We start from the raw sequence: 20586 nt of genomic DNA on the forward strand, positions 1-20586 counted from the left end.
TCATCTTAAAATGATCATAAATCCTGTAAATATGTGCCTTTACCAATTTTTCCACAACACTGTGAACTTTCATTATTTGGCAGTTGTTTTTTTTTTTTAAAGTTGAATGCAGGTCTTAACAGTGTTATGCCAGTTTAAAATAATGGGAAAACACTTTAACGGAAGCAGATTTTTGACTTTTAATGTGAATAAACTAATGGCATTTAAAATGAATAAGAAAAAAAAAAATAGAAAGACATTTTGAAATTTGAGTTTTAAAACTAATTACAATTGGAAAAACAAAGATAGAAAATGTAATCCATGTCAATTACCAAACCATTCTCATTAGAATGTAGTAACTCTCACATAAAGCAGCACTGATGTCCATCCAGGGGTTAAAACAATCTATTAGAAGTGCTACAATCATTTAAAAAGTGTCCATGTGTATTGCACATGCACATGGTAAAGACTCTGACTGAGTAGTTTCTAAGTGCTTCAACACTCAATAAAGACCGAGTTATCATGTGAGACACTATTTCTCCACTGGGACAACAACAATTACCCATGGACACATGGATATAGCCTTGGAATCGATACCACAACATGTTTATTCAGATGATCTCATTCAGTCATAGCCACAGTCACACAAACTCTATTATAATGGCCATTGTGGATGTTAATGGCTTTTTATTAACACACTGTAAACAAACCCTGCAACAAACTGAGGAAGATTTTGTATTTATTAAAATAGAATAAGATGCAGTTTGATTAGTACAGTCGCCCATCACTCACTGCAAAGATTAAAAAAAAAAAAAAAATATTTTTTTGAATGGCAACCTTTAACATGTTAATTAAAAAAAGCATTTTAGAAAAGTGAAGTGTTAATTTAATACTGTAAAACATTGTTCTTAGTAAAAATAAATAAATAAATAAATAAAAATCCCCCACCAAATGAACTACCACTTATTGGTGCGTGCATAACTAGTTTTCAAAATAAAAGCACACGTTTTTTCTTTTTTTTTTTTTTGTTCATTTTAGACCATGGTTGAGAGCAATTGTAAACAAAAATGTAAGCCCGTTTCTTTGAAGAAGAAGAAGAAGAAGAAGAAGAAGAAGAAGAAGAAGAAGAAGAAGAAGAAGAAGAAGAAGAAGAAGAAGAAGAAGAAGAAGAAGAAGAAGAAGAAGAAGAAGAAGAAGAAGAAGAAGAAGAAGAAGAAGAAGAAGAAGAAGAAGAAGAAGACCTGTTCATGTTTTTGAAAAAAAAAAAAAAAAAAAAAAAAAAAAAAAAACGCCTCCGTGTGCGGGAGAGCGTGCACGAGCCCCGTTTTCCTCGTGCACAGCTCTGTTTACAAGTTGGTGTGGACATCAGTCATACAAGTTTACCTTACAAAAGAAGATTTGTTCTTTTCCCATTATGTCAGACTCCTCACCGGTAAGTGAAAATCCGATTTCAAAGGACCCGGTGCGCACCGGGCACGAGCACGACCTCGTACGACGGCTTTACGTATAAACAAATCATCATAATGATTGACAATTAGGAGGACCAAATCTGCCAATGTTAAAATTAAATGAATAAATAAATACGCAAATAAATAAATAAATGTTGAAAAAAAGAAAATTATGTACAAATAAATAAACATAAGTGGGTAAAATACAAACGTTAAAATATTAATACATGATTTCATAAATAAATGAAAAAATAAATAAATTAAAGATGAAATAAAAAAATAAAATACAAAGTAATCTATTTAAATTTTTACTTGTAATAATTTATTTTAAATTTTGACAGGTGTGGTCCTCCATATATACAGGAGCTGGGCCTCATTGACTGTAGACAGTGATAACTTTTATTTTGAAACTAAATGTTCCGTGCTGAGCCATGCTGAGCACAGACTGCACTTTGTCTGTGTGGAGGGGGTGTTGACAGGAGGCTTGGGGGTGGAGGGGGTCTGATTGGACCACTGAACACTGAAGACTGGAGGAGGCCCCACGAGGAGGAGGAGGAGGAGCGAGGGGAGCCACCGGAGGAAGGATCCAGGGTCTGAGGCGCCCTCTCTCAGTGTTTCGGGGTTTGGATGCGGGAGGACCGAGCGTGCATGAGTGGCCACATCCACCCCGCCATGATGAGGAAGATGAAGGTGATGCACATCCACCTGGAGAGCGCATTCCTGCACAGAGCGAGCGCACGGACGCACGCGCCTCTCCATCCGCCTCCAGCATCGATGTGTGAGCGCTGAGCGGGTATCGGTATCTGTACCAGTACCAGCATCCCATCCCTGAGCCAGACCCAGATCTAGCTGCTCCTCTGAGGGGAGGATGAGAGCACACCAGGCGGTGGTGAAGATGTTGGTTCGCTGCTACCGGGCCAAGCTGTCCGTGTGGGCCGGCCTGTGCGTTCTGGTGCTCTGCTGGTTCTACGTGTACCCGGTCTATAGACTGCCCCGCGATAAGGACATAGTGGAGGAGGTGCTGAGGCAGGGAGACGTGTGGCACAAGAACCAGACCGGCATCGATCTATACAGGTCAGATTTCAGCTCAGTGATCCATTAAAGACATGTTCCATGCTAAAGATGCGGGCTGCGGGCCAAATCCGGCCCTATACTAGGTCGAATCTGGTCCACAAGGTGAATTTTCAATGAACAATGTAATAGCGTGGAACAGGATTGGCGTCAATTACATTTTTCATTTACAATTACATTTTCAATTACCCATGTTCAGTTACAATTCAATTATGATTTCAGTGACCAGCATTTTTTCCAATTACAATTAAATTACAATTATTATTTTTATCCTTAGAAAGTCAATTACAATTACATTCTCAATTACTAAAGTTCAATTACAATGAATCACAATTACTGAGCCTGAAATAAATTAACCTAATAAAAGTTCATCTTTTATAATTGTTAACAACATATGTGTAAAGCTGTACATAGAACTGTAACATGGTTCCCCAGTTTAGCATTGAATTACAATTGACAATTTATATAGAATTTTCATGGCAATTACAGTTACAAAGTCAACTATCTTAACTCAATTACAATTATGACAGCAATAGATTTAAAAAATTACAATTACAATTATGATTACGCCATAATTGTAATTAATTAGCAATTACCCCACTACAATTATAATCAACCCCAACCCTAGCGTGGAAGGTAGAAAAACATTAATCTTCAGGTAATGACATGTAGTTTTATATTTTAATGGTAACTGAATGATTTCTGGAATATTTTTCTTATTCAGATACATCCATAGTATAGGCTTCATATTCATAGGGCTGGGCGTTTTGCACCAAAATTCATATCTCTATATTTTTACTGAAAATAGCGATATATGATATAAATGTCAACATTTTAAACTCAAAAAGTCTTACCACAAAGACAACTATAGGTTAAATTTGCTGATGCAAAATGCCACACAGGCTCATTTGTCAACAAACAGCTGCACGATATGTGACACTTTGAGTTTCTTCTCCTGTAAACCCCTGGTTTAAGTTCTACTTGGAGGAGCAAAGTTATTTTGTAAGCATTGGAAACTTTGAATCTGACAGATTACCAATGTCCCGTGGGGTTCCTCAGGGCTCTGTTCTTGGACCCCTCCTGTTTGGCCTTTATATGCTTCTTTTAGGACAAATTTTACAAAATTGTAAGGTTGATTATCAGAGCTACGCAGATGACACACAACTATATCTATCACTGAACCCAGATGACTATGGTCCCATTGAGGTGTTGTGTGACTGTTTAGAAAAAGTAAACTGCTGGATGAGTGAAAACTTCCTTCCCTGTCAGCAAGTATCTTGAGTCTCGATCTTTAAAAGCTAAAGACCAAGTCAAAAACTTTGGTGTTCTGATTGACTCAGATCTGACATTCAGCAGTCAGATCAAATCTATCACAAAAACAGCTTCTACCACCTAAAGAACATCTCAAGAGTGAAAGGTTTAATGACTCAGAAAAAATGTGTTCAACAGCTTTAAATCACAGTTATTGTACCATTCTGTATTATATATATAGGGAATGCTAAAAAAAATAATCTATTTTTACTTACATACATATCTTCATTATCCCAAATAGTCTATAACTTTCTAATTGCTTAAAATGTTTGTAGTTCATTAAATCTTTTTTTCATGCGTAAAAAATACAATTTATTTCCAAGTTATGGTGATTTCTGCAACTTGACTTTATTGTTACACTATATATTTTTTATTTTTTTCTAATTGGTTATTGAACTTTGTAAACTATTTTTCTTGGTAATTTTTAAAAATGAGCCCTTTCTCTTATTTTTATTTACAGTATATATTATTAATTTTTATTTATTTTTTTCAAAGGGAGTTAAAAATACCTGCTGCAAAAAAAAAAAAAAAGATTTAGAATTGAAATGCTAAATGTATTTGATGATATGTATTAGTCTTAAGTAAAGCATGGTAGAAATAGCATAGAAATAGATTTTCTCTGGGAATCAAAAGTTCAAAATAAAGACAGCTATGCATGTTTTATTCCTATAATGAATGAATAGAAATGCATTTATTATATTGCTTAGTTAAGGAAGAGTAAAATACATTTTATTAGAGGGCAAAATATCAAAAGAAAGGGCAGTGTTACACCACACTGAGGGGGGTGGGGAACAAGGGAGAGTGAGTTTGGGGGACATTAAAAATGAGGATTAGAGTACAAGCCGTTTTGGTTGTGCTGATGTTGCTTGCGTTCATAATAAACTTATTAAACCTCACCTGACTTTAAATACATTTCCAGGTTTTTATTAATATACAGATAAATAAATCTAACGTTTTTTTATTATTTCAGTTTTCACTAAAACAAACGTGTTGCTTGTTATGATGTATAGTCTGAGCTGCAGAAATACTGGAGTCCTTTAAAGCATCTGATCAGTCATTGATCTGACTTTGACACTCACTCTTTCTTTAAAGGAGCCCAGAATAGCAGAGATCAGTGTGTGCCTCAGTTCAAAGGGACGCGATCGTTCCTAGTGGCAAAGCTGATTAAGGTAATAAGAGAAAACAACACTGGTATTAAACCAGTTGTCAGGGAGTAGCTACAGGTGACTAGGGTGATTACATGGCACTTGTTTTCCTCCAATGGTTAAACAATAAGATTCAAAGAGTGACTATGATCTTTATTTGCACTTATTCTGACATCAAAGTGTCAGATTTCTGCATCTCAGGTTATGTTTTTTTTTTTTTTTTTAATTACAAGCCAGTTACTGCCACTAACAAGGCCTGTCCTGTTGAGTCTGGTTTTTCTTATCATCCATGCATCATCAGACCCATGATGATGTCACTTTCTCCACACAGGAAGTTGCTGACAGAATGTTGTGATCCAAGGCGGATGTTTGCCGTCACTAAGGAAAACTCACCGATGGGTAAAGTTCTGTGGTACGACGGAGAGTTCTACCACTCGCACACCGTCAACAACGAGACATACTCGCTCTTTGTGCAGGTACGTCTACTACACCACATGTGTCAAAGTCAAGGCCCGGGGGCCTAATCCGGCCCTTTAGAGCAGTGGTTCTCTAACTTTTTTGGCTCAAGTACCCCTTTTCTCTTACTTTTGAATGCAAGTACCCCCTTTGTCCGACTACAACATTTTGCTCAGAATTCTATGAAAATACAACTATAGAACATAATGATGGGCTGAATGAGTGACAACTAGGGATGTCCCGATCCAACTGTTTCACTTCTGATACGATAGCGATATGCAACCTTGGGTATTGACCGATATTGTTTTGATGCGATATCAGCACAAATCATACATACTTTTATTACTTAATTTGTAGTGTGGAACATTAGAAAAGGCTTGATTATTAAAAACACAGACATATTTTTTTTATAAACCAATGGATTACATATAATTAACCTTTTAGAATAAGAATATTCTGTGATTGAATAAAGTAAACTTACTTTCTCATTTTCATATTTGTTGTGTTTTGTTTGTGTTTTGTATTTTTTATTTATTTAGTTACATTTTTTTTCTAATTTATGTCTGTTCCACAGCCATATATTTGCACTATTATCCTATGTTAATTCTAGTTCTTACTGTATGTTATTCTATTGTGTTGGTGCAACGTGTCAATTTCACCCTCTGGAGGATTAATAAAGGTCTATTCTCTTCTTCTACTTTATCATTTATATTTCATTTATACGTGGAAGGGCAAACCAGGGGACATTATTGTTGAATTTGCTCTTTTTCCCGCCTATAATGGTCTGGTCTGTATTTGGCCCCTAAAGTAAAATGAGTTTGGGGTTGTCTCTACACCATAAGCCTAAATAGAAAGATTCAGACGTTTCTTTGAGTTTTAACCAAATATACTGAGTGCTGACTGGACATCTGTCTTTCTTTGAGATGTTTCACGAATGACATCTGACTAAGAATCTTGAAATTCCCTTGATAATTACGTTGACGAGGCGAATGACTTTGGTAGATGTGTTTGTATGTGTGAGCAGATGCTAGAAAACGCAACTCGACACCGCTGTGGAGACTGTGAGCTTTAACAGGGATCCACATTGATCCGTTACAGTGGATGGGAAGGACGCAGTCAAGGAGACACACATCCTGAGATGGGTGAAGGATTACCGTCCAGGGAGGGGATGGACTCCATGTGGGGAGTTGATAACAGGATGTGGTGAACATCGAACTAGTTTAGAGGAATAGGGATTAGTTAAAGATGCTGTGGTTGGATTTAAAATGGAAGTAAAAAAATCAAACTGATTTAAAATGATATGTTAAAGGGTCAGTATTATGAAAAAATAACCATATAATGGTTTTGCTACAGTGATATAAATGCCTTTAGCCTCATTCAGAGTGCCAAAGTTGGAAAAGTTGTGTTTCCTCCCTTCCTTGTTATTCCACATTTTGTAAAACGTCAACACCAAATGGGTGAGTTGGATTTTTCTCACCTTAGGACTTATTAGGACTGGGCGGTATGACCAAAAACGTATATCACAGTATTTTTCAAAATTCTAACGGTTTCACGATATATGACGGTATTTTTTTCTTCATGCATAATCAGGTGTTCACAGCATTTTCTACTGGTTGAGAGGAATTACTGCAGTAGATTGACTTAGGATGGTCTATTTTACTGTCATAATGAGTGAATATTGTAGAATAATTCCACACTAGTGTTAATACAAGCTACAATGAGACACAGCCCGACTCCGTCTGTTATTAAGGCATCCACACATGTAACACCCACTGGCTCTTTGCCACACTAGCTTAGCTTTAGCATTAGCTTGATTTCTAGCTTTAAATGCTGCATACTCAGTGGTGTGGGGGTTTCTTATGGTGAATAAGGTAGAGTTTTGTTTGCAGCTCCACCAGGACAAATTTTTAATTACGATCCTTTGCTTTCTTTTCTTGTGTATGACTGCCAACATGCTAAGCTAACAGTGCCTCCGTGAGCATAGACATTATATACGTGTATAATGTTTATGTCATCCTGTAGCAGAGGCATGCGCACGCCGACACATGCTCACATGCAGCTTCAGAGCTGTCAATGTATTTCTTATCCATTTACATCATAACTAACACCAGAGCGCTACTGTTTACGTTCCTATTTAGAAGTGCAACCATGAAAAGGGTCCTGACTGAAACGTGGCGCAGCGAAGCGTTCTGATTGTTGTGTAATCAAATACACCGGTACGGCGGTATATTAAAAATGAATATCATAACAAAAATATATACCGGGATTCGGTACGAACCGGTATAACGCCCAGCCCTAGGACTCATAATGCGGAAACTCCTCCTCCTGACAATCCTGGCTCCTCCTACCTTACATAAGAATGTGAGCTTCTTGCTCAACACCTCACAGTGATGGCCCAGGGAGATTCAAACCAGTGACCCTCCGATTACACGCCCACTACTTTAACCACGAGGCCACAGTTAGTATAATTACATTCAGTATATCGATTATCCAAAATATAGATAATCCGAAGAGCAGCGTGAGCGCACACAGTTTCATTTTTTAGGAGCTGTTATATCGCCTCGTATTGCCTTTGACATGATCTGACGTGTTTGCGGCACAATGCGACGCAGCAGTTGTACAAAACAGTGGACTGTCGTCTTAAATAGACTATTCCTGTAATCAGCAGAGGTGAGGATTGACAGCGACGTAGCAGCTCTGGTGAGTGTTTGAAACAGCTGAAACAGATGACTGACTCCGCTGCTGATGTGATAAACACATACCGTGGAGCAGCGTTTGTCTGTCTCACAATCACAATAGCCGCTTAAATACTAGCCATGTGTTTTGCTGTAAAGTGCAGTTTTTGGCTGAAAACAATAACAACAGTGTGTGGATAGCAAAAGACAATCGCTATGGTGATCAGCTGTGGCAAGTCTGCGTCTACAGACACGCCCACTCATGCATATGCATGAAGGCCTCAAAACAGCCTGTTTTTAAAATCAGTCTGAAAGTGACTTTTCAGAGGGCTAAAACTCCGGAAAACAGGCAAGTTTGGTAAAATGAATCTCAAATACTGTTGTTGGGGTGAAGATACTTTAAAGCTGCTTTCTGGAGTTTCTGAGAGAACGTCTCGATGTCCCGCCCTCAACAGCTCTACTTCCTCCCCTGCCTCTAACAGAAGCCACGCCTCTATGTTTGTGCATGCACATTGCAAAGCATTACAAAGATGCATAACTACAAAAACTACACATTTATTGTTAGAGTGCCATAACGTTTGATTAAAACATGTTTATTACCTGTCCATGAGAAAAGACGCCAAAAACCTGGTCCGTTCGGAATCCTTTTAAAAGCAGCAAGTCCTTCCCCCTTTGAAAAGCAGCTCCGAGATAAATTCTGTTGTGGTCACAAAGACGTTTATCCACAAACTTTGTACCCGGACTTTTCTCTTGTCTTTTCGTAGAAGCTTTATACGTTGGCAGTCGTGGAATGGGTAAGTGGAGTTTGGGAGCGCTCCTTTATGACACTATGCTGCTCAGTGCTTAAATGTTAAGGTTTATTCTGTCTAAATAAATGAAACCTCAGTATATTTTTTTTTAAAAAAAAGACAAAGTGAACTTGCTAGAACGTATTTGATGTAATTACTGACACTAAAAATTTCAAAGTCATGCGAAAAATGCAAATTAGAGATTAATTAAGTTAAATCTTGTAAATAATTGTGTTTCGATGTTTCAGAAGTCAACATTGATCAGGAAAACGCAGTGTTGTGAGATTTCCGAAGCGCTTTATTCTGCTCTCGAATTTAAAAGTGTGTTTGTTTATGTCTTTCTAACACTTGATAAAAATGTCTGCCTGTTTAATATGGTTAAAATGTGCCATATTCTCCTTAAACTCAAACAGTTTCAGGAAGTAAATTCTGTGTGTTTTCCGTGAACCCAGATGTCAGGAGGCCCTGGTCATGTAAAAGGGCTTTTCTGCTTTTCACGAGGATAGAAACTGATTTATTTTCACCACAAACCTTGAGACATTCACACTCCTCTTATGGAGAAGAATCCAAGTTTCCCTTTTAGGGGGGGACATAGTGAAGCCTTGTCAGCTTTGGTCTTGCTGCGTGTAATAATGCCTCTGTCTATTTTTACATGCTTCCATGTGAGTGTGTGAGCATCTGGATGAGGCTGTTAGTGTGTTTGTGCCTGAAAACAGGACCAAAAAAATGAGAATCTTCTGCTCAGTGCTGTCGTTTGTGAGGTTTCTGTAACCAGGGCCAAGTCGATCTTTGTAATAATCGATTCTGAATCCTGGCACTGAGGCCTCAGACCTGCACAGTGCACATTAATATACTGCTGGGGTAAAAGTAATGAATATCTGACCCTAATTTGCAGGCGTTAGCGCTGCATGCTCATTCATGAAAGATGGGGGGAGGAGGTGAGGCTGAATAATTGACAATATAAAAAGAAAAGGGTTGCAAGGCTGGGCCGTGGTATGTGTAAATTGACTTCCTTTCTTTTTTTTATTATTTGTGTTCCCATATCACAAACCAACCACAAGTGCCAACCACATTTATTCTGCACAACGTTCTCGCCCCCATCTGCTTCCTGTTACTGCACATTGTATGTAATCCACCATTAACTTTCACACTGGAAATCACAGTTTGTTAGTTAACCGTACCAAATCTTCATGGTCCCAAATGTTCTTAACTTTCTTTAGCCAAAATATTTTTAGTTGACTAAATGTTTCTTCATTATTAGAGGGCAAAATATAATGGTGGGTGTGGGTGGGGGAATGGAACAAGGGAGAGGGAGTTTGGTAGGACAATAAAAAATAAGAATTAGAGTGAAGCCGTTTTGGTTGTGCTGAAAGTATAATGTGATGTTGTTTACATTCAAAATAAACTGAATTATTGTGTAAATTACCAAATAAACCATCTCAAATTCACCAATTTAATGAAGCTCTGCAATATTATTAGGGGTTTGGTGTTTTTATTTGTTTATATTGAATGAATGCAGTTGTTTTTATTTGCAAATTGTGGAAAGAACTTTAAATTTTTCCACAAATCTTGCAATTTCTTACAAACAATTCCAATACAATAAAATTCAACCAAATTTAGTTTTTCAAAAAAAACACATATTCTTTTTAAAAACATAAATCTATTTATTTTCCTTTGCAACATGCATTTCACAGCAAAATAAAAGACAAGTCCAACATGAGAGACATTAAGTATTTTTGACCAGCTGTCTGTGACCCACTTTTGGGTCCAGACCCACCAGTTGACCTCACGTGTCAAACTCTAGGCCCGGGGGCCTTTAGAGCAGGGGTAGGCAACTATAGTTGGGTGGTAATCCAGTGGTCGGTTGGCATGCAGATATCTTGCAGTGAAGAAGAGATGCTATGCTAGCAACGTGACTTTTACAGATATTCACGTAGTATTAAAGATATTTTTTCGGTGCTAAAGGGGTAAGGAATCATTTCTGAACATGTTTAAAAGTAGAAGGCGGCCAGAAAGAAAGTATTAGCAGATTCCGCCCGCCGCCAACTCTTCTGGATTAAATTTTCACAGTATCGATGTGAATCGCGATACCCATGAATCGATTTTTAACTGCTTTATGATTAGTCGTTACATCCCTGTTACAAAATCAAGAATTTTTGAAGAGAAGTACTGGCAGGGACTGATATAAAAAACTACAGCACCATTGATGTTAAAATTGTTATTTTTTCCCTCCTAAAATCTGTGGCCCACTTGACATCAAACTGGTAAATATTTGGCCCCTGAACTAAAATGAGTTTGACACCCCTGATCTTGACCTGCTAGGATTGATTGTGTAGTTTTTGTGTATCATTGCATCACATGCCACTAATGAAAACACTGATTGGATTATCATAATGTAAATATTTACGATATACTAGCATCACAGGGATGCAGCTGGTGCTTATTGTTCTGTGTCTCTGTCCTCTCTGCATCACCAGCCCAAGGTCAGGCCCGTACGCAGCTATACGCTGAGCCAGCATTTAACAATTGCAAGGTTTATTTTTAGAAATGTTGTTGCTCTCCACCTGCAGGTGTTGAGCTACTGTAGATGGTTGTAAAGCTTTCCCAGAGGAAGGGAACTGGTAGTTAAGGGGAGGGATGTGATTTCAGCTGCCAAACTGTTATTAAACGTCTGAATGCAGAGGAAGCGATAGTAACTGGGCTTCTGGGCAATTTGAGGTTTGAGCGCTAATTGCTGAGTCGTCCAATTGTTAGCGGAGAGGGCTTCACCACACATTCCTCTGATCTATTCCTCTTCAAGCTTCAATGGTGGTTTGTGCTTTCATCTGTGTTTACAGGCGAGGAACAGAAAGTCTGTGTTCGTCTTCAAAGGACAGAATCCATACGCTATAGCAGAACCACAAAATACTACGTAGTGATGATGTAACACTGGTGGGAGGAAACAAAGGGTTTTTTTGTGGTTAAAATTATCTTTTGTTTTGGTTATTTGAGTTTACTTTGTCCTGGGTTCAGTTCACTATCCCTAATATTAATGATTTTTTTTAATTAAAAAAAACATGAATTTATGTTTAAAAAAACACAGATAGAATCCTTTTACTCTTTGTTTGGTTATTTCGTTTCAAAACCAAATTAAAAAACAGAAAAAACGGACATTTTTATTTTATTTTATTAATTTAAAACCAGAAACAGGAAAACAGAAAAACCAAACAAGCAGCGTTTTCAATCTGTGTAAATCCGTGTATCATTCGTTCTTTGGTTATTCCGTTTTAAAACCAAATCAAAATAACAAACAGTGTCATTATTTTGTTTTACTGATTTAAAACCAAAACAGAAATACACAAAAACTTGTTGTGTTCGTGTGACGGGAAAGTCAGACTTTCTGGTTCCTCTACACTGCTGATTATGGTGTAAGCAGGTTTTTTTTGTGTTCTTTTTTGACTCAACCTCATGTCATGGGTCCAAAATACACAGGAAGGTGTGTGTGTGTGTGTGTGTGTGTGTGTGCGTGTGTGTGTGTGTGTGTGTGTGTGTGTGTGTGTGTGTGTGTGTGTGTGTGTGTGTGTGTGTGTGTGTGTGTCTTTTTCAGCCCAATGTCTGATGAACTGTTACCATTCACCAAAGCTGGTTTATTATAAAGCTACAGATTTTAACTAATTACATATTAAAAGTAAAAAAAAGAAAAACACACAATATCAAAGAAAAGATCTTGTTTTATAAAGGCTGCAGTTAAACAATCTTTAATGGTTGTTGTAATGAATCTTTTGATGAATACAACTTAGGAAATATGATTTAAAGTAAGGGGTTTTTTGCTGTTATGTTTGACTTATTTACCATATTTGTGAACTTGCTACATGTGACAATACATTAAGGGCACCCCGATCTGATATTGATACTAGATATTGGTCCGATATCAGCAAAAAACAAGTCTTGGATTATATTGGCCTACATCTAGAATCTCCAATATAAGCACTCTGATACTTTTTTTTAAATGTATTTTATTGTTTTTATTATTGTTATTTTGCAGAGTTTTCTCATTCACTTTTTACTTATTCTATTGAATTGTAGAATATGCTTATGTTCAAGTTAAAACAAATGTATACTGTATATATATATATATTTTTTTTTTGTGTGTGTGTGGATTTATTGATTTTATTTTAATTTATTTTATTCAAGTGTAGAATGTTCTTATGTTTAATATTAAAATGTATTTAAATCATTGGTTAATAATAAAGTCTTTTTTTCATACTTATATTTGCTGAGTAATATCACTGGATCAAGCCTTTTTGATCAGTCCACACTATAAAATAAGTAATAAAAGTATGTATGATTCATCATTATCTGCCAATACTCAAGCCAGCAATAACGGAAGTGAAAAAGTTATATCAGGACATCCCTATACAATATATACAATATATTATATTTACTGGCTGATTGCACCTGTCAGTCAACATCTCCTATGCTTGTACCTTTTATTGTTAGAAAGAAAATAAGCATTTGATTAAAAGCAAGCTCGACCTGGATGCCCTTTTGTTTTGCACATTGCATCTGGAATTGTATCCATAAATATGGGGTTCACATTTTCCCTTTAGTTGTTTTAACATCAACCAACATGTTGTTGTCTTTCCTCAGGACAATCCTCTGCAGCTGCCTCTGAAGAAGTGTGCAGTGGTGGGTAACGGCGGCATTCTCAGGCACAGCAAGTGTGGGCGGGACATCGACCAGGCCGATTTCATCATGAGGTGAGGACTATAGGAACCTCGGGGGGGGAGGGGGAGGTTCACGAGCCCTAAATGCTTAGTTTCCTGCAAATGTGTTAGCCATTAAACAGCCTCAGCCATCACAGATAATATAAGCAGATGTCAACTGTAGCAGAGAGAAAAGTAGGTCAGAGAAAGGTGGAGAGAGTAGTGAAGTTAAACATTAAAAATAACTGCAAGATAGGCAGAATGTAAAGTACAACAATCATTTTTTTTTTATCAGCTCATCTGTTCTACTGTAGACATGGCAGTAAAAACCACCGATACGCAAAGTGTCTCCTTCTGGAGAGGGAGTAGAACAGATGGGAAAGTTGTAAATTGAGAAAATTCCAAATTTGACGTCGTGCATGAGGAAAAATGCATGATGGATCAATTTGTGCTGACTGTGCCCTTTAGATGAACCAGAAAATATCTGTGAAGGAAACTAGTCACAAGTTTACAAGCCTCTGCTTCTGTTTATAGATAGAAACCGAAACTATTTATTATGTATTTCATGTAAACCTATTCTACATTACATGGTGCTATGCTTGCTTACTGGTGATGTTGTGATGACTTTTAGCCTGCTGCATTTTAAAATGTCCTTTTCAAAAAACAAGTAAAATACTTGGACTGCTAAAAAAGAAATATAGGGTCAACAGTTTCTTAATGCTGCACTAAGTACATTTCCTAAAAATGGTTAATACATATGAAAGCAAATGTTCCATTAAGGGAGGGAGGTTATAATTTAAGAGGGAAAACAAATCTAAATGTACGATAAACTTGGTGATATTACAGCCTGTGAATGCAGTATAAGGACACATTTACTCCGCCTCCAGGTGCTAGTGCCAGCCGTCCGGTGAAGCCTGTTGCGTTTACCGCGTTTACCAAGGTCTGTGTGTCCATCCACTCTTCATTATATCCATGTCTTTTAAGGCTCTTATTAAATAGTCTCGGCTGGAGTCTGGGCCGCCACCATCTTGGATTATGTCGTCACCAGTAGGGATGTAACGATTCACTCAACTCCCGATACGATTCGATTCACGATAGTGGGTTCACGATACGATTCTCTCACGATTTTTTTCATTTACAAAATGGGACTGTAGACAATTTTTTTTTTGGGAAAAAAACTAGAAAATACTGTATTATTTTCCTTTTATTTTTCATTGTCAAAAGAATCCCTTGATAAACTATTCAAAACAATGCAATTTAACTAAAAATAAATTTTGAATTAAATAAATAAAGGAATAATACAAATGAAAATGCAGCCTATCAATTTAAATTCTGGTTCTATAATAAACAATGCAAAACTGCATAATAGTTATTTTTCTTTTAAAAGTGCAACTGAAAATGTATTTTGTGCCTTAACAATTGGACTTTAAAAAAAAAAAACAAACGTCATTGCACTGATTTACGTCATATTTGTTTGGACCAGCAGAGGGCGCTGGTAACCCAGTGGTCGGTTGGCATGCAGATATCTTGCAGTGAAGAAGAGAAGCTATGCTAGCAGACAGAGCTAATAGAAAAACGTGACTTTTACAGATATTCAAGTAATATTACAGATATTCTTTCGGTGCTAAAGGGGTAATAAATCATTTATTAACATATGTAAGAGTAGAAGGCAGCCAGAAAGAAAGTATTAGCAGACTCCGCCCACCGCCAACACTTCCGGATAGCGCCCTCTGCTGGTTAAAAAAAGTACTGCGATTCAATTGTCAGAAAATCGATATCAACCGTGATACCTATGAATCGATTTTTAACTGCCTTACGATTAATCGTTACATCCCTAGTCACCAGCGTTTCATTGCCGCAAGCGCAGAAACACCTGAATTAACTTAAAGCGGAATTAAGCAAGTTAAGTGTTTACAAGAATGAGGAATTATCTAATTTGGAATTAAAATCAGAATAAACCAGCCACTTAATTTGGATTTAAGTTTAATTTGGAATTAAATTAGCATTAGGAATTAAGTGTTTAATAGGTCAGTTTAAGGAAGAATTAACTGTTATTCTGCTTTATAGAGGAATTAAAGCTCTCATGTAAACGTGGCCATTGAAAACTTTGGTAACACTTTACTCATAAGGCTGACATTATCCCTCATTAGCAGGAATAAGGTGTCATAAAGGCTGTCATTAAGTGTTCTTTGCTAAATTATGACACCTTTCGCTAAATAACGACATCTTTGGAGCTATGTTGGCTTTTTTTGTGTTAGATGGAGGGATCTAGCGGGGTTAGTATGACAAGGAATGGATTAATAATGAATAATTTGTTTCTATTTGTCACACCTTACTTAATAAGGTGCAGCACTATCCAGAAGTGTAAAGAGTACTGAAAAATCCTACTCAAGTAGAAGTATTGTTACTTGATTGAAATTGTACTCAAGTACAAGCATAAGTAAGTCATAAAACGTACTTAGGTACTGACCTAGAAATATATTCAAAAAAGTACAAGTACCCATAAAAGCAACTCATTTACAGTAACGTGGGTATTTGTAATCTGTTACTTTCACCTCTGGCACTATCCTGAATCATCAAAGTAAAACAATAGATTTTTGGGGTCAACAGGGTAAAAACATTGAGTCATGTTGGTTTCATCTGTTTACAAGAGATAAAGCTTCTCACATTGGTTTTTCCAGCTGAGATAAGAAACCACCATGAGACCACAGAAAGTGTTGGTCCATAGCACCAATAGTGTTACTTTTCTCATGGCTTAGAGGCAACTCAGTTTTAAAGAGGGCAAATGGAATCAAACTAATAATAACCATTAGGGTTAAAGAATGAGTAAAAAGTTCCTATTTTGGCAAACTGACCTTTCACACTCTCACAAAGGTTTAGAAAGCAGGGCAGTGCTAATGAAGTCTTTTCATCATCACAACAAACATGAACCCATTTCATTACTCCAAACTTTCCCATTGAGAATAGGAATTAGTCTGTTGAAAGTAAATTGAATTCACTTTAACATTGCGCCACTTTGCAGCCTTAATGAGCCGTGGAACAAATCAGTAATATGTCTGTTCTAAATTGAACTAAACTAAAAGTGAAGCACTGATAATTGTGTATGCTTGGTTACAAACAAGTTACTGTTCTGTTCCATCATTGTTTTCTTTAACCCTTTAGTGATTCAGAGCAGAAATGATGTGTTTCACCAATCGTACACTGTTGAACTTGTGTGTGTGTGTGTGTGCCTGATATGATAATCACTTATATCTTTTTTTTTCTCTTCTTTTTTTTTTAGGTGTAACCTCCCTCCACTCGTGAAGCAATATGTGGAGGATGTGGGAACCAGAACACATTTGGTTACAGCCAACCCCAGCATCATAGAGAAAAGGTAAGGGGAACCATTCAATGTCATTACATTACATTACATTAGTAAAACGTGACAAAAGTGTCATTTTTGATGTCACCAGGGATTGACACGCTTGCATAGCAGAATTACTATTGAAACAACACATCATCAGTAGGGTCAAACTACAGATATTGTAAGGGTGAATATTTTTCTGCATGAATTGGACATCTTTCAAATATTAGCAAAAAAAAAAACAACATATTGAGTTACACTGGCTTGGATCTCAAATCTCCAATAAAATATACATTGGATTTATTGAGGTTGTATTTCAGGGTCTTCAAATTTATTCAATTGTAGAATATTCTTATTTTTTAAGGTTTACATTTCTGTAACCCATCGGTTAATAATAAATGGGTCAGTTTGTCTCATACATTGACTATTATTCTTTGTTGGTGTAATATAACTTAATCCAGCCTTTTCTCACATTCCACACTTCAAAATAAGCAATAAAAGTATAATATGTATGATTCCTGCTGATATCGGACCGATATTGGTATCGCCAACTCTCAAGGCAGCAATATTTGTATCGTAAATGAAAAAGTTGTCTCGTCATTTTAAAAAAAACTACATATTTGTTGCTGTAAACGGTTGTTAGCGACAACTCAAACATTGATCAGTATGAGTAAAATTATTTAATGAGTTTTTACTTCCCCATCCTTGTTTTTCTTGTTTAGATTCCAGAACCTGCTGTGGTCGAGAAAAGCTTTTGTGGACGGGATGAAGGTTTACGGCTCGAGCTACATCTACATGCCAGCCTTTTCCATGAAGCCTGGCACCGACCCGTCGCTGCGGGCCTACTATGCCCTAGCAGACACCTCTTCTAACCTCACCATGCTCTTCGCCAATCCCGAATTCCTGCGTTCGGTGGGGAAATTCTGGAAAGCCCGCAGTGTGCACGCCAGGCGCCTCTCCACGGGGCTTTTTCTGGTCAGCTTGGCCCTCGGGCTGTGCGAGGAAGTCACGGCCTACGGTTTCTGGCCATTTTCCGTTGGCCTGGACGAGAAACCAGTCAGCCACCATTATTACGACAACATCCTACCCTACAAGTGGTTCCACGCCATGCCAGAGGAGTTTGTGCAGCTTTGGCACCTGCACAAAAGCGGCACACTCCGTATGAGGGTTGGAAGCTGCTCTCCGCAGGACGGAGAAAGTTAGGGCCCAAGGAGAAGTGGATTGGACGAAGCCGAAACAGAAGAGAGACTCAAGGAAAGAACGCTGTTGTGGTTTCCTGTGAGGACCTTCTGCACTACGTTCTCCTACCGTTCCTCCAAGCTTATTAACATGAGAATGTCCTTCTGTCACACGCATACTTAAAAACACAGCGTGACACAGTCAGAATCTGCCATATCGCTACTTTTATATCTGAAAATGTGCGGGCATGGATGCGTGATCAAAGGAAAGCATAATTAGGGGCTGATTAATGTGAAAACGTGCAGGGAGTGGGTGGATGCATTTTATCTGATGAACATATGGGGTTGGACCAAACCCCCCTCTGGGTCTTTGTTGAGGAGGGACAAAGGGAGCGCAGGGTGGAGGGGATAGGGAATAATAAAATGTGCTCCGAAAGAAAGAGATAATGGCGCCCTGATACCTCATGTTCTAAAAAAGGAGTGAAATTTAATTGAGAAACTGCGGGAGCGAGGGGAGGATGGTATGAAAGCTGGCTGCTTTGTGTATGAATAGACTTTCTCTGCTTGATTGGCGTTCTGTGGTGCCAAACAGAGCTTCACATCAAAGCAGGAGCCATTAGAAACCGTCTTGCAAAAAGGACTTAATCCCTTTGAATGTTTAGCCAAGTTGCATTTTCAAGTCTAACCAAAAAAAGCGCAACAAACGCACCCCGATTGACGTTTTGTTTTGGGTTTTTTCGACCAAGTGTGCTTTTGTTTTTGTCATCATGAGCTTTGTGAAATCCGTCCTTTGTTTCTTATTGAGAAAGATGACCCTCATCTTTTACTTGACTTCATTGGATTGAAAAGAGTTTCAGTGGCCTGTTTAATGAAGCTGCTGGGAGCGTACTATACTTGTCAAGTGCCAAGAGAACAGTAGTTTCTTCGATCAATATAGATTTTGCACTGTTTTTGTGCTTTGTGTGTGCTGATATGAAGAGGTAGTTAACAGTACATGAAGAAGACGTGAGTCCACAGCACAAAGTCGCTTTTTTTACATTTATTTTTCTAATTGTTTTGCTTGGTTTTGGTACGCCATCATGGACAGAGAGCAAATTACACTTTGTATAATAATTACTGAAGCTCTTTCCCGTGATGTGTTTATATTGTGTCTGCTTTTTTTGGCATCGGTCTGTTGCACAGTGAGGAAGAAAAAAATAATAATCTAATGAAGACGCCAACATGCGGGTGTTTTTTGTACTGGCTGATGAAAAATTATTTTTTAAAGGTTATTCTTAATGTGACTGTGCCATACTGTCCTTATCAATGCAAAGACTCTGCATGGGAAGTGCACGAGGTGTAAACAATGCTTAGAATTATGGTATGAAATGTGTCCGTAGGTTAGTGCTGTGTCTGTGTCTCCACTTTTTGAATAAGTAAGGTGCAGTGCCTTTAAGACGTAGTGAGGCACAAAGGGATATCTCTTTTTTAAATTATTAATATTATTACCTTTTGGATGGTACATTTTGAAAAAGCGAGCCCTGACATGATGTAAAGTCTGCTTTTAGCTGTGTAACATTACATGTACTGTAGGTCCAATGCACATTTTGACCAATATTTTGATCTACTTTCTATTTCAAAGTTTCAAAATTGCACCTTTTATGTTTGGCTTCCTGTTCAGTATTGTGTACGACTGAAATGTGACGTGGTATGAATTGTAAGTAAGCATGACTTTAAGACAAACATGTTCATGTGCTTTTTTTGTAAACAGATTTGTATCTGTTCTCAGTAGTTAGTAATCTGAGGGCGTGAATAAAAAAGATGACCATTAAACGCTATCGAAACAATTCGGGAAGTCGGGCTTATGACACAAATGACGTTATCTGTAGTAAACAAATGGGCTCCATTTTGAACTGGGGGAAAACACCCCGTCTTCCTAATGTTTGTCCGATGACAAAAAGGTATTTATTTTAATACAGGAGTTATTTATATCCTGGTATGGCATACATCTATCAAGAAAAACTACCAGAAGTGGCCAGGGGATGATATAAGGCTAAGTTATCAGTTCTAGGGATTGGGAGATGGGGATGAGTGTCCATATAAAGTCTCAGCCAACACTTGGATGAATAATCCCAAACATTGGCTCAATTTCACCTACTCAGATCTTTACAATTACCTAATAAATGAACCCTGTGAGTAGGGATGTAACGATTAATCGTAAGGCAGTTAAAAATCGATTCATAGGTATTACGGTTGATATCGATTTTCTGAAAATTGAATCGCAGTACTATCCACAAGTGTAGGCGGCGGGCGGAGTCTGCTAATACTTTCTTTCTGGCCGCCTTCTACTCTTAAATATGTTAATAAATGATTCATTACCCCTTTAGCACCGAAAGAAAATCTGTAATATTACTTGAATATCTGTAAAAGTCACGTTTATCTATTAGCTCTATCTGCTAGCATAGCTTCTCTTCTTCACTGCAAGATATCTGCATGCCATCCGACCACTGCATTATCAGCGCCCTCTG

General features: G+C 37.6%; 1 protein-coding gene across 1 annotated transcript; it reads left to right on the forward strand.

Annotated features, from left to right (window-relative positions):
* The first annotated feature begins 1338 nt into the window (after positions 1–1338).
* st8sia1 (ST8 alpha-N-acetyl-neuraminide alpha-2,8-sialyltransferase 1) lies at positions 1339–20367 on the forward strand. The gene is made up of 6 exons (XM_028449989.1): positions 1339–1411; positions 1894–2501; positions 5286–5430; positions 13503–13612; positions 16839–16931; positions 17624–20367. The coding sequence occupies exons 2-6, from the start codon at positions 2296–2298 to the stop codon at positions 18102–18104; spliced, it is 1035 nt and encodes a 344-aa protein (XP_028305790.1). The 5' UTR covers positions 1339–1411; positions 1894–2295; the 3' UTR covers positions 18105–20367.
* The last annotated feature ends 219 nt before the right edge of the window (positions 20368–20586 follow it).

Source organism: Gouania willdenowi, chromosome 6 (assembly GCF_900634775.1).
Source record: "Gouania willdenowi chromosome 6, fGouWil2.1, whole genome shotgun sequence".
In the NCBI taxonomy this organism is placed as follows: Eukaryota; Metazoa; Chordata; class Actinopteri; order Blenniiformes; family Gobiesocidae; genus Gouania; species Gouania willdenowi.

What these genes read in the sequence shown, in the direction of transcription:
- st8sia1 (XM_028449989.1), top strand. Translation starts at nt 2,296, where the DNA reads ATGAGAGCACACCAGGCGGTGGTGAAGATGTTGGTTCGCTGCTACCGG. An exon ending in CATACTCGCTCTTTGTGCAG is followed by an intron (nt 5,431 to 13,502) that starts GTACGTCTACTA and finishes GTCTTTCCTCAG; the next exon opens with GACAATCCTCTGCAGCTGCC. An exon ending in CAGGCCGATTTCATCATGAG is followed by an intron (nt 13,613 to 16,838) that starts GTGAGGACTATA and finishes TTTTTTTTTTAG; the next exon opens with GTGTAACCTCCCTCCACTCG.